At 42.0% G+C, this 12369-nt stretch overlaps 1 protein-coding gene across 4 annotated transcripts in view; it reads left to right on the forward strand.

Annotated features, from left to right (window-relative positions):
- The window catches only part of MARCHF8 (membrane associated ring-CH-type finger 8), an 84269-nt gene that overhangs the window by 61440 nt on the left and 10460 nt on the right, over nucleotides 1-12369 (forward strand). For 3 of the 4 annotated variants that reach the window (XM_063405736.1, XM_063405737.1, XM_063405738.1), the window contains 3 exons: nucleotides 8293-8372; nucleotides 8680-9525; nucleotides 11462-11642. In XM_063405736.1, coding sequence (XP_063261806.1) covers nucleotides 8293-8372; nucleotides 8680-9525; nucleotides 11462-11642 — 1107 coding nt within the window. The remainder of the gene's footprint in view (nucleotides 1-8292; nucleotides 8373-8679; nucleotides 9526-11461; nucleotides 11643-12369) is intronic. The other variant, XM_063405739.1, reaches the window with a different exon arrangement.

Genomic DNA, 12369 nt, shown 5'->3' on the forward strand with positions numbered 1-12369 from the left:
ACTCTGGCAGAGTTCTCTCTGGGAGTGCTGGCAAGTGAGACATCAATATTTACATTCATCTTGAAATGCTGGAACATTCAACATGACTGTGTTGCAAAAGCTAAAGTTCTCGAGGAGATCAAAAGTCAGTCTTGTCACTTTATTGGAGGAGACTTCTTGGCTGCAAAGCGAGCTTCCCAGAGGTGTTGATGTTCTTACTGCTCCTGTGTCACCTCTATCTGATGGATTCTGTGCACCTTCTCCGCTCTGGAGATAAGTTCAAACAAGGGCAGAGTGAAAGTCCCATCAGTGAAATCAGCCCTTGATTTGCTTACATGTCTGAGTGCTGCCTTGTGCATCCAGGCAGTTCAGTGGTAAACTGCAACAATTATTTTGTGGTTGACAGGTGTTTTGGCTGTTGCAAGCAATTTCAAGTGACAAGTCAGGAAAGACTGTAGTAATAGAGTTCTGTATGGAAGCTTAAGTACGTGGAAAATTTTTCTTTAGTTGTTTTAATGGGAAAGTGCCCTTTAATAGGGTGCCTTTTTTTATTGTTCAGAATACCATAGCAACCTGGCCAATAAGGCAGATTGGATACATGTAAAGGAGTAAGTATGGAATGCTTGTCTGTATAGCCCTTTCTGAAATTCACAGAACTTGTTAGTCCTACGCCACTTTAAGAGGAGCTTTTCAACCAAAATTGGGTTAAATCAATTACATGCTGCATTTCCAGATGTGTTGAAGTGTGTGGGTATATGCACAGAAATAATGGTCATGCTTTCTGCAACTGACTGCTTAAGCCATTGTTTTTCCACCCAAATCTAGCTTATAGCACAGCAACAGCAAATCTGCTACCAATTCTTGGCACTGACACTTGATTCAAAGCCTCACTGGTGCTGATATGTCATTAGGAACCCGCTGTGATTATTACTGTGTATCTTTCCACTGCTCTCAGTGGCACAGTGCAATTTGAGTGGAAAGGATTGAGTCAGAACTCAGCCTTTAGCCAAGAGAGGATGCTGTGTTACTTATTGTGACTGAGGAAAGCAATGCTCTTGGGCTAAAAGTGATCAGGGAGAGAGGCAGACAGATGGTGCTACCGAAAATGAAATCAGCTGGTAGAGGTAGCAGGACCTCTCTGAATATAGACCCCCAGTGTTGGGGCCAGGTGGAGCTGTCCCTCAGGAGAAGGCGGCAGAAAGGCAGTTCTCCAAGAGGCAGATGCTAAGAGAGGCAGAAGAGATGCTAGTACATGTGGCCAAGCCAAGAAAAAGCAATCACCTGAATACTTGGCTAGGGATGGAGGCCAGAAAGGGCAGAAAAAGGAGCAGGGAATAAGATGGAATAAGATGTAGGAGGATCCTCATATGGTGTCACAAGGCTGTGTGCAGTATGTTGCACACTGGGGGATGTGGCATTCCTCCAGGCTTTTCTTTGCTTTTTTGCTATGTATATTTCAAACATTCCTTTAAAATCTGCTATATGTGAAACATTTAAATTTCTGAAATCTATATTTGTTTTGAAATTAAAAAAAAAGTCATTGAAGGCAGATTTAATTGATTTAGTCATGGGACTTGAACACAATCCATTTTCCCCAGCTTGCCCTGTTCAGACACATAAAGAGCACTGGTGCTGATTGAAACGACCCCAGTTGGCACAAGGGAATACAGCCCAGATCCACAGCTCGGCTGTTTACCCTAAGCCAGCATTTTTTTCCAAGCAGCCACTGATTGCTGCAAAGTGCCTTCATCATATAAGCCCCACAGAGAAATAACTAAGCTTTACAGAAGCTTCATCCTCTAAATATAGAAGAAATTGACCCTAACACAATGCTAGTCACTGGGAACAGCTAAAAGAGGGATTTTCACAGTAGTGGTAATTGATGGCCTCAGTTTATAGATCAAGGAATTGTGCTTACAAGCAGAGGAAATGAGGTCACTTACAAAGCTGGTCTCTAAACAGTTATTCTCAAATTAGTGGTATTGTTTACCTTTAAAGTGTCTGCTATATCCTGAAACTGATGATGTGATGTCTGGAAATGCCTTCAGGTCATCTGTGTGCTGTTCTTGTCATCTGATTGCTTTGGAGGGCTGATTCTAATGTAAAGGGGAAGCACTTTGTAGTCTTATTTTCATGGCCCTCCAAGGGATAAACTGGGAAAATTCTAATACTGGGATCACAGTAAAGGAATCAAAAGTGAACTCCTTAAAAAATATAAATTCTTTGTCTTTTCTGAAGGCCTGTATAATTTTATCTTTTGAACAGAAGCAAGCTGTAAAGTATCAGATTATTCTTAGGCTGAATAACAGCCAGTACAGACACAAAGTGGTAGCCTAAGCTTGCTATGAAATTTAAAATCCATTTAGGCTGTTCATCAGCTTGGAACAGATTTAGAAAAGCATATGAATACACACGTCCACTGTTGCCTGAAGCTTTAATGGATTCAGTGAACATTTGTCTGTAGAGAAGCAGCCCAGGTTTTGCAGTTGCAGAGCTTAGTGTCCTGTAGTCTATCAGATGACCAAGGCTCACTGAAAAGAACTGTTTCTCAGAGGTGTTCTGTTCAGGTACGTGAGCCTGGGGGTAGGGAAACACAAGTTGCTTTAAAAGAACCCTTCTACTAAGTTACTGGGGAAAGGAAAAGACATGAAAAATTGTATATGTGAAGATGAAAGTATACTCCTTCCCCAAGTACAACAGCAAGTAATCTCATGCTGGAGCACAGTGCAGTCATGTTTGTAAGGAATGTGATAGTCTCCCTGTGCTGTGATAAAGTCCCTTTCCTGGGGCTGGATTCTTTCTTCATATAGGTATGAGGGCAACCCATTAAGGAGGAATCTGCAGGAGTTTCCTTTCCTCTTTTGTTCCCTCAGTCCACTCAAGGTATTTTGAGGAAGGTTTTTAAAGACAAAAAGCTGTATATAGTTTTTTCTTCTTCTCCCTGCAGAACCTGTGCAGTTGTTCCTGGGTTTAGTCAACATTAATTCTGTGTTATAGGCAGGTTGTGTTACTCTTGGGCAGATTTTGAAGGGATAGATAGCTTCCTTTCTCCAGTATCTTTAGCTGTGGAATCTCTAGAGAAAGTTCCTGACAGAATCCTCCTTTCAATTTCTTCAGAAATAATAAGGGAAAGCTGACTTCATCTTTGCTCCTAGTTGCTAGATATCATTTTAATTATAGTCATATACATTATATAAAGTATGGAAGAAAGTTCTTCCAGCAGCTGACTGCTGATTCCTATCAAATGGTTGCCAAAATTACATAGTGGAGTTGATCACCCTGAAATTTTCGGATGCCTCTTTCCCATATCTCTCCCATGATTTTTTAACCACTCTCCATATCAATAGTTCATCTTATCCCTATCTCAAGACACTTGATTTTAATATGCACTGGAAGTCAATATGGCATGAATCTGGTAGGGAGAACTTCCTGCAGAGGAAGAGAAGTTGCTGATGGTTGATCCTGCCATGTTGGTATAAAAGCTTTTGGGAGCAGCCTGTTGGCAGGGCTGTCTGTCCGTCCTGTCCCCAGTCTGTCCGTAGGGGCCTGTTCTGTCAGGTTTGTATGGTTTGGTCTCATGGTGCTGCTGCCTTGGCGTGTTGGCACTGCTGGAAACCCTTTGGCACATGTGAAATGACACAACCACATCTGCTCTGCTGCTGACCTTCAGAGACGTACAACTGCAGTGCACTTCAGCAAGAGCCAGCAGCCCACACATACATGGAATACAGGACTTGCTGAAAGTACTCAGGAGTCCATAAAATGAAGGCAAGCCCATAATCAATTTGCCAGGTTGAAATTTGGGTTGTGGAGTGTTTCGCTCCTTGCTCTATTGCTAAATTTGTATTTGCCTGAAGCTCCTTGTTCTGAAGTTCCTCCTGATAAAAGACTTAAAATTGAGCTTCTTTTCACTCTTTGTCTGCACAAAAGAGAGTTGTGTTCTATTATTAAATGTACATAGTGCTTAGTATGTTAGTTCCAGATCCTTAGCTGAGACTTCAAGATGTTTTTGTAGCACAAGTAGTAGGGTCACAGTATTGTTCTGAATCATGTGGCATCTAGAAATGACAAAGTTTGCATGTGTGGGGGAAAAACCTTTTTTGTTTCCTTTAGACTTCCGATCAGTTGAAAAATTCTACAAGACTTGTTTCTAATTTTTTACCTTTAATGAATAATTTAATAAAGTTTTTAGAATGTGACAGGCCTTGTTCTTTAAAATGAGATGTAATTGCTGTTACTGAAGTGCAGCCTGGAGTGGGACAACAGCAACTGTACCAGAAGTGTCATCTCAGATAAGCAGGTTATCTTGAAATATACCCAAGCGATTGGCATGTTCACTATGGCTCACTTCAAAGATGCCTTTATTTTCTTAGGCAGGGTGGGGTTTTGGGGGTTTTGGTGTGCAGCATGTAATCAAAAGTATGTGATAAGAGATGGCTGAATTCTCTCACCAATAGATAACACTGTTCATGTAGAAGGAGAATGAGAACATATATGTGTTATATATGCATGGACAGCTGCATGTATGCATGTAAAAAAATGTGTATGTTCCTGCTGGCAACCCTTCAGAGAACTGTAGGAATCCCAGGAATTGTTACCTTCAGAATTGCTGTGATTGTCTGAATACCAGTGCAGAAGGCCATGCTGTGACCTCAGTGAATTGCGTTAGATGGGAATGTCAATATACACAATTAACTAACTATTGACCTTTAGTATTGAGATATTTTGGGCAACCAGTCGGGCTGTACAGAGTAACTTGCAAGCACATGGCTCCGATGCTCCTCACTGGAGGTGATGTTCTCTGTGTGAAGGGCTGACAGTCCACAGAGTTTCAGCAGGTGATTATGGAGTTACAAGGGTCAAATCCAGGCTGTCTAGGCTCAGGCTACATGTCACACATCAGCATGGCAGGAACCTCCTATGAGGAGGGGTTCTCTAAAACCTACTGCTGCTGTTGCTGTCATAAATAGCCAGTTTGGTGTTATTTATGACACCCTGCTGCTGGGGCATTAAGGGTGGTGTGTGCCAGAACCTATAGTGGAGAAGGCTTTGACTGCTTATTTTCCCAACCTCTTCAGAGCTGAGCTCTGTGTGGGAGCAGCATCAAAGCTCCAAGATAGCTGGATCTGCCCGTTTCACTCACCGATCACTGCCTCTTCTTTGCCCTGTTCTGTCCCGAGGGTGCCTGTATTCTCTTCTGAGACACCTCTGCCTGAAAGCTGCTGTGTCTGAGTCAGCAGACCCAGGTGAGCTGGGAGCACTGGCCAGCAGCAGCGATGTGGAACCCTGCTTCTAGATCTGGCAGAACGTGGTACTTATGCTTTTGGCAGCAGCTGGTGTTTTACTGTGCTCTTGTCAGGGAGTTGTGCTTCATGTTAGACACTCAGTGCTGTCACTGACTGACGTTCCTAGGGAAGTGACTGGCATTAAGAAAATGGTTCATTTTACCTCACCTCACTGTCCCACTCTGAGTTGCAGTGCAGCTCTGTAAAGTTTCATGAGCAAAACTGTGGGATTAAAGGAGGACAGACTGAGTGACTGGAGGCTCATTGAACCATGGCTTTTGGTAGTAGCCACAGCTTGCATTCATGTGAACCAAGGGTGGGGCATAACTTCCTCCAGTGATTTGTTGTTCCTTTTTGTAGTGCATATCCAAGTGTGTTAATTTCTGTTCATATTTTGGTTGCACTTTCATTGTGTATGAAAACAGAGAAAAGCACCCTCTGTTCTGAAGCAGAAAGATGAGGAGGAAAGGAAATGTGCCTCAGTTTCTGCAAGCCACCCTGAATGGTACCGGCATCTGGAAACAGAATACTAAGCTTGAAATGCAAATGAAATTCCACAATTTCTTTTTTGTCCCAGCATTTTGTTTTCCCAAGTGACAAGACTTTTAACACTCTTGGTACCAGACAGTTGGATCAAGAAACAAGTAACATGGTTTTGGAAGGGAAATTTTGGATCATTCATTCTAGTTCATTTGTTATTAGACTGTCACATCATATATTCTGCTGTCCTTTTTTAGAAGAGTTTGTTGCTAAACTGAAGCAGCTGAGAAATTGGATTCATTCATAGCAGGTTACCTTCTGTGATTTGCTCATAACATAAAACCTGAGACAGATTTATTAATTGATTTGTGACTTCACTTCCAACAATATATAGCTCTGTCTCCATGGCAGAATGCAACATGCTGTTTTTCTGGTTTAAAATTTTGTTTTTACAAGATTGCTTAATATGTCTTTTAAACTATTTTATTGTTTAAGTTTTATTAATTTTCGTTTGCAGAGTGAAACAGTTTATCAGTAAATTTGTGTCAGATCTTTCATTAAATTGTCAGACCTTGACTTAAAAAGAAAGTTACTGCATGAACCCTTATAAAAGATAGGTTATGAAGTCAGGTGTACCTGCTTTTAGGAGAGATTAAGTATCAAAGACAGAACAAATTTCCAACAAATACCTGAATTCACATCACTGTGTGATCAGAATCCTATATCATTAGCATGTGCAAGTGATGTAAAATGTAAAGAATTGTAGTTTCCAGGATAAAGCCGGTAATGGATCTTTGTCTTTAATTTGTTTTGTCACAGTCATTACATAGTTCAGTTTGCTTTCTGGCCTGTGGTTATTCTACTGGGTTTTATACTATACATGTGCCCAGCTTTGGGTAAAATGGGAAATAAGTTACAATGGGGTTAAGAGCTGTGTGTCTGAGTCTCAGCCAAGTCTTGCCTTTGGTTCCTGCAGACTCAGCTGCAAATGGACACCTGTTTTTTCAGTGTCTGTGCACCTGAGGCATCCTAATGTGAGGGCACATACATTGCTGTCCATAGTGCTGTTGACTAGAGAAATAAAACCTTAAATGATGAGTTCTGTGACAAGGAAGGTGATTGTTTTATCTGTATTGATAAAGTAGCATGTGTCTTCTCTCACAAAGAAATAAGAGTATAATGTGTGATAAGGAACCTTGGTTTTGCTATGACAGTATAAAAGCCTGTGGCAGCCTTGTTTAAATATACAATAGAGGCTTTTAATAAATTAAGTGTAGAATTGACGAGTCCCAAGACAGAGACAGTGTGTGTTGGAGCATGATCAAAGCAGGGATGACTGAGCAGCTCTGGTGTCTGAAGCTGAGGCACAGGGCTGGGCACAGCATGTTTCTGTGGCAGCACACCTTTTGTCACCTGAGGTCTCCCTGGTCTGGCTGTCTGCAGCTGCCTGACCCAGGTCTCTGCTGGCAGTGCTGGTTTCTGTGCTAACCAGTATGGAATTGACATTTCTGTTGTTCTGTTGCATTGTTCTTTCCTGGGTTTCAGGCTTTGCTGTGCAGATCAAAAGAGCTGTAAACCTTTGTTTGAATTCTGAAGTGCAGTGTTTTGCAGCAGTGGGTGAGCAGTGCATCCTGTCCAGCAGCTGTGGAACATGAGAGATCCAGGTTTAAAGATTCTCTATTATGAAATTATTAACGCAGGTCTCCTCCTCACCAAAATCTCCAGGAAGAGTTGAGAAGTTTGTCCAAGTGACGTGCAGGATACAGCAGTAGAAAAGATCTTTAACAACAGCCAGTGGAGTCACAAATGAGACAATACTCCTTCTTAGCACATTGATTTTAGATTTGTGTAGTAAGTGTTAAATATGCTAAGAGCTTCACTTTACGTTTTTGAGGTCGTTCAGCTAATTATTAATTCTTCAGTTATTCTATTTCTCACTCTGCTCTTGTGACTTACAAATACGACTGCTGCCACTCCTCCAGGTAGATGGAAGATCCTGTTCGAGTAAGAGCAGGAATGGTCTGGGTTGGCAGATGGTGCTCATGTGCATGTGCTGGTAAGGAATATAAGTGCTCAGGTTGTGTTTGAGTTCAGAATTACTGACGGTTCTGTTTTGTGAAGAAAACCCCAAGCATCTAATATCTTGCCGTTATTGTTAGAGGAAGGATTAGCTATTACACAATAGCTAAATTCCAACTAGTTTATACACACACTTCCATCTAATTATTCTAATTACTGTAGCATTGCTCATTTCCTGAGCTATTGTTCTGTGCAATGTTTGACAGCTGGCAGGTTCCACTCCAGAGATGTCTGCATTTGACCTTGGGGTAAAACATTTCTGTTCTGATCTCTGCCTCTCCAGAGATGAGACTGTGTGACCTTTCTCGCATGTAACAGGGAAGTCACTTTCTTACAACTAGCCCTTGAGTATCTGCCCTGGAGTGATCTCTGATTCCATATGCTGTGTTTCACCCTGAAGGTGATTGCTCTGCATATTGACTGCTGATTTGTGGGTTTTTGTTTTTGTTTTGTTTTAATTTCACTGCAGGCTGGAAGTCCAACCTCTGTCTCTGCCCCTCATAGCTTCTCTCGGACTTCTGTTACACCATCCAACCAGGACATCTGCAGGTAAAGTATGCCATTTGCATGGCTACAGTGAGGCTCAGGCAAAGTTCAGATTAAGGAAAAACAAAACTGGAAAAGCATGTTTATGGGGAAGTAAGCGATGTGGAGTTCCCACTTGAAACATCCCATTTGTTTGACTCAACTGCTGTCTAACACTGCTTTGTTAAATCCTACTGACTGTTCGGCCCTGCTATGTTTGCCATTCCCACACTAGCTGTAATTCTCATTTCTTCACTTTTAATTATACATGTTCTCTTTTTTAATTGTTTTTTTTACTTTCTGTGCTTTTATTCCACTGTTCTGCATGCAGTTCCAGTGCAGTGTTTTCTGAGTGTTGTCATCACAGTCCAGTGCAGTCTGCTGTTGTCTTGAAAAATCCGCACTGCCAGAGCCCTCTGACACAAGGGGTCACTGTGACAGTAATCTGTCAGGACACGTTACACGCAGCAAAGAGAAACTCCCGTGGGCAGGATCGGGGCCAGGCACTCAGGTCTGCTAAGAATGTAAAGCCCACCCGCACTCTGAAGTTCTCCAAGTCCCTCAATGATGTGGACCAGAAGGCGCAGAGCACCAGCGAGTGCTTTGATTATGTGGAGCGAACACGCTCAGAAGGCAAACTGACCCCGAACCAAGAGCAGTGTTTAAGGATTAACAAATTTCATCTCAAAGAGAGGAAACCGCTGAATCTCAGGCCTCTTTCTTTTAGCAGTTCTAAGCACTCCTATATCCCTTCCCTTTCCAACTACTCAAGCGCATCGGGAGGAGCAGAGAACCACAGCGCTGTACATATCCCCCTGCTGGAGGACAAGGTGGACCATGACTCCTCAAGGAGCAAAAAACTGTTGCGTTACCTTTTTTCCTTCTCCCACACCTCCAGCATCAGCAGCCTGCATAAATTTCATGAACTGGAGAGCTATTCCAGTCACTTCCAAGCTGACAAATCCTCCAGCATGCTGGTGGAAAGCACGGACTTCTGCTCTGATGATATGGGAGATGATGACGTCTTTGAGGACAGCACCTCAGTGAAACTCAAAACAAAAGAGCAGCGGGCACCGCTCTGTTCAGTTGAGAAGGACAGTGACCTTGACTGCCCTTCCCCCCTCTCAGAAAAGTTACCCCCTCTCTCCCCTGTGTCCACATCGGGGGATACCTGCAGGTTGGTTTACCAGAGAACCACCTACCTTTTTAACCCTCCCATGTGCAGTGGTGACTGTTCTGCTTTCCCTGCCTTTGTGCTGTTTTTGTCTCTTCTTTTACTCTGTCACCTTGCTAATACAGTATGTGTGATTTGAAGCATGCATCCTTCTCTATGCAGTCCTGCACCCCTCTGATGCACTTAACAAGGCTACTAAGCAAAATAATTTCCTTTGGAGTCAAATAATTCTCCTAAAATTTATTTCAGATTTGGGGTTCTGAGATAGTATTTTTCTCTTATCAGTGCCCAAACTGGGAGTACTATGAGAGACTCAGCTACGCATCATAAAGGTCAAGCTGAATATGTCTTAGCTTTTACTGAGCAATGTGTTGTCCTTTAAAGCACTGCTGGTTTGGACAGAGGGTGGGAACCAGGAGGAAAACAGAATCCTTGAAAATTGCTTGTGAGATCAGATCAATACAGCTTTAGATTTTTTTTTCCACCTCAGTTTGTATCTCACCACACTTCTTTGTTACAGGATTCCTGGTTGTCGTGGTCAAAGGGGATCTAAGCACTAACTGTTAGTGGTAGGCCTGTGTGATGTCCATAGTGTGAGGTTCAAAAATGATGGGTATCTTTATTCCAGCTACAGAGGATTAATCTTGTGCACAGGTGGTAGGAACAGTAGATCTGGACTGTATTCATGGTGACTTGTCTGCAAGTTTGCCCCGTCCCACATCTGAAATGTAGTTGAGGAGCAAGAGTCATCAAGTTCAGGAGCAAATGTCCAATCCCTCTACCTAGTATTTTATTATGCTAGTTTTTCTCCTCCCTAACAGCACTTCCTAAAGCTGGCTTTGTTATTACTTGCCAGTATTATTTGATTTCCGCTCTCATTACCACCATATCTAGTTCTGTACTAGCTTATCATCAACAAGATTCTGTTGTAATCCACCCACACCTTCATTTCCACTTGCCAGCTATCAGCAAGGTCACAAGAGGCAAGATGCTACACATCAGTAAGAGATTTCAGTAACAGACAGGGATGGCAGCAGGCCAGAACCTACTGCACATATGCTTAGTAACTTGTATTCATTCCCTGAGCTCCTCACCATCCCCCTTTTAATTCATGACCTCTTCCACATGGTTAGAAGGACTTCACAATGCTTGATGCTACCCAAGGGTTGTGTATAAATTGAATCTGGAATCAAATGTCAGCAGCTGGTAGTAACATTTTATCAGATGTCTCTGCCATTTGCACAGTTAGACTGTGAGGAAAATGGTAAATTTTGCAAAGCTGATGCTTCCTTAGCAGCTCTTGCTGAGTAAGAGTTGGAGAAGCAAAACCAGTTAGAGTAAGTGTGTTTTGGGGTTCAGATTCACTGCTGTAGTTTGGCATTGTGAATCTGTCTCTTAGCAATTTGCATTGGAATTAATCACTGGTGTAAAATCCAGGCTGTCTAAATTAGTTGTTCATGATCCTGGGGTGGACTGTTTCACCATTGGTATAGAAATTTTGTTTAATCTTCTATTTCAGGCTATAGTACATGAGTAGCTGTACCTCTCTGTGCATATTTTATCTTGGGAAAGACAAAATCTGTCTGATCTGTTTAAAATGCAACTTGCAGTTAAGTGCTATTGGTCTGGGTGAAACACTGTCATTTCTTGCTCCATTTTTCTTTCAGGTACTGCATTTCTGTCAGGCTCTAAGTGTATGCCTCATCTGTGAGAAAACAGCTGTCTATTTAGCTGTGTCTGTGCTTAATTTTGTGCCTGTGTATATGCTTGTGCAGCAATTGAATTGTTTAGTTTTAGCTCCTTTGTGGAACACATTCCTTTGATTTATATGTCTCGGGATCCCCAGTGAACATCCATGTGTGATCACAGATATTACATGGCTCTTCCATATCCCTTCTGCTTCCTCTTCTCCTAATGAGCAGCTTTGCTTCTGCTTCAGGATATGTCACTGTGAAGGAGATGATGAGAGCCCTTTGATTACCCCCTGTCACTGTACGGGAAGTCTCCATTTTGTGCACCAGGCCTGCCTGCAGCAGTGGATCAAGAGCTCGGACACGCGGTGCTGCGAGCTGTGCAAGTACGAGTTCATCATGGAGACAAAGCTGAAGCCCTTGAGAAAGGTAGGCACAGGACCTGCTGCCCCAGGGACATGCTTTGTTAAACTGAGTCACTCTGGAACAGGCTGTGTCCACGGGCCTGCAGCACCCACCGGGTATTTATTAAGGTTTTTGTGGCTCCTTAATAAGTCTGGTCAGTCTGGAATAGGTACAAAAGGATTTGAGTTAACACTCACCCTGCCAAATTCAACATCACTGGAATCCAGCTCTGATAACAGCTGTTAAAGCCCAGCAGCTTTATGTGTCTAAATGTGTAAAAATATATATATATATATGCATGTGTAAATATATATATATGTCCATGCAATAATGTGATTTTTTTTCTTCAGATTTTAGAGCAAAAACTCTACAGTTATCAACATTTTTTTTAATGTGGAGCTTTATATTACAGTTACCTACTTTAGTTGGTGGCTCTAAGATCCACATAGCTTTTCAGTCCTCTTCAAAATATGAGGATTTCACATTAAATTTACTTTAAATCGCGCTTCTTGAATGTAATTTAGTTAAAATTTGTAGCTTTTCTTTTTAAAAGATCAAATTTATTTAGTGAAAATAATACATTGTAAGTAGAAGGTGCTTTCATTTTTACCTTTTCTTAGGCTGTGAATGACTAGGTTTTAGTACTTTCAGGTTGCTAGAACCTGTATTTTTGTTTTATAGATAAGTATCTTTCATAAATCTGATGACTGAAGTATAGGTGCTAAGATCATGTTTGTGCCTCTGTCCTCGT

This window comes from Prinia subflava, chromosome 9 (assembly GCF_021018805.1).
Source record: "Prinia subflava isolate CZ2003 ecotype Zambia chromosome 9, Cam_Psub_1.2, whole genome shotgun sequence".
NCBI lineage: Eukaryota > Metazoa > Chordata > Aves > Passeriformes > Cisticolidae > Prinia > Prinia subflava.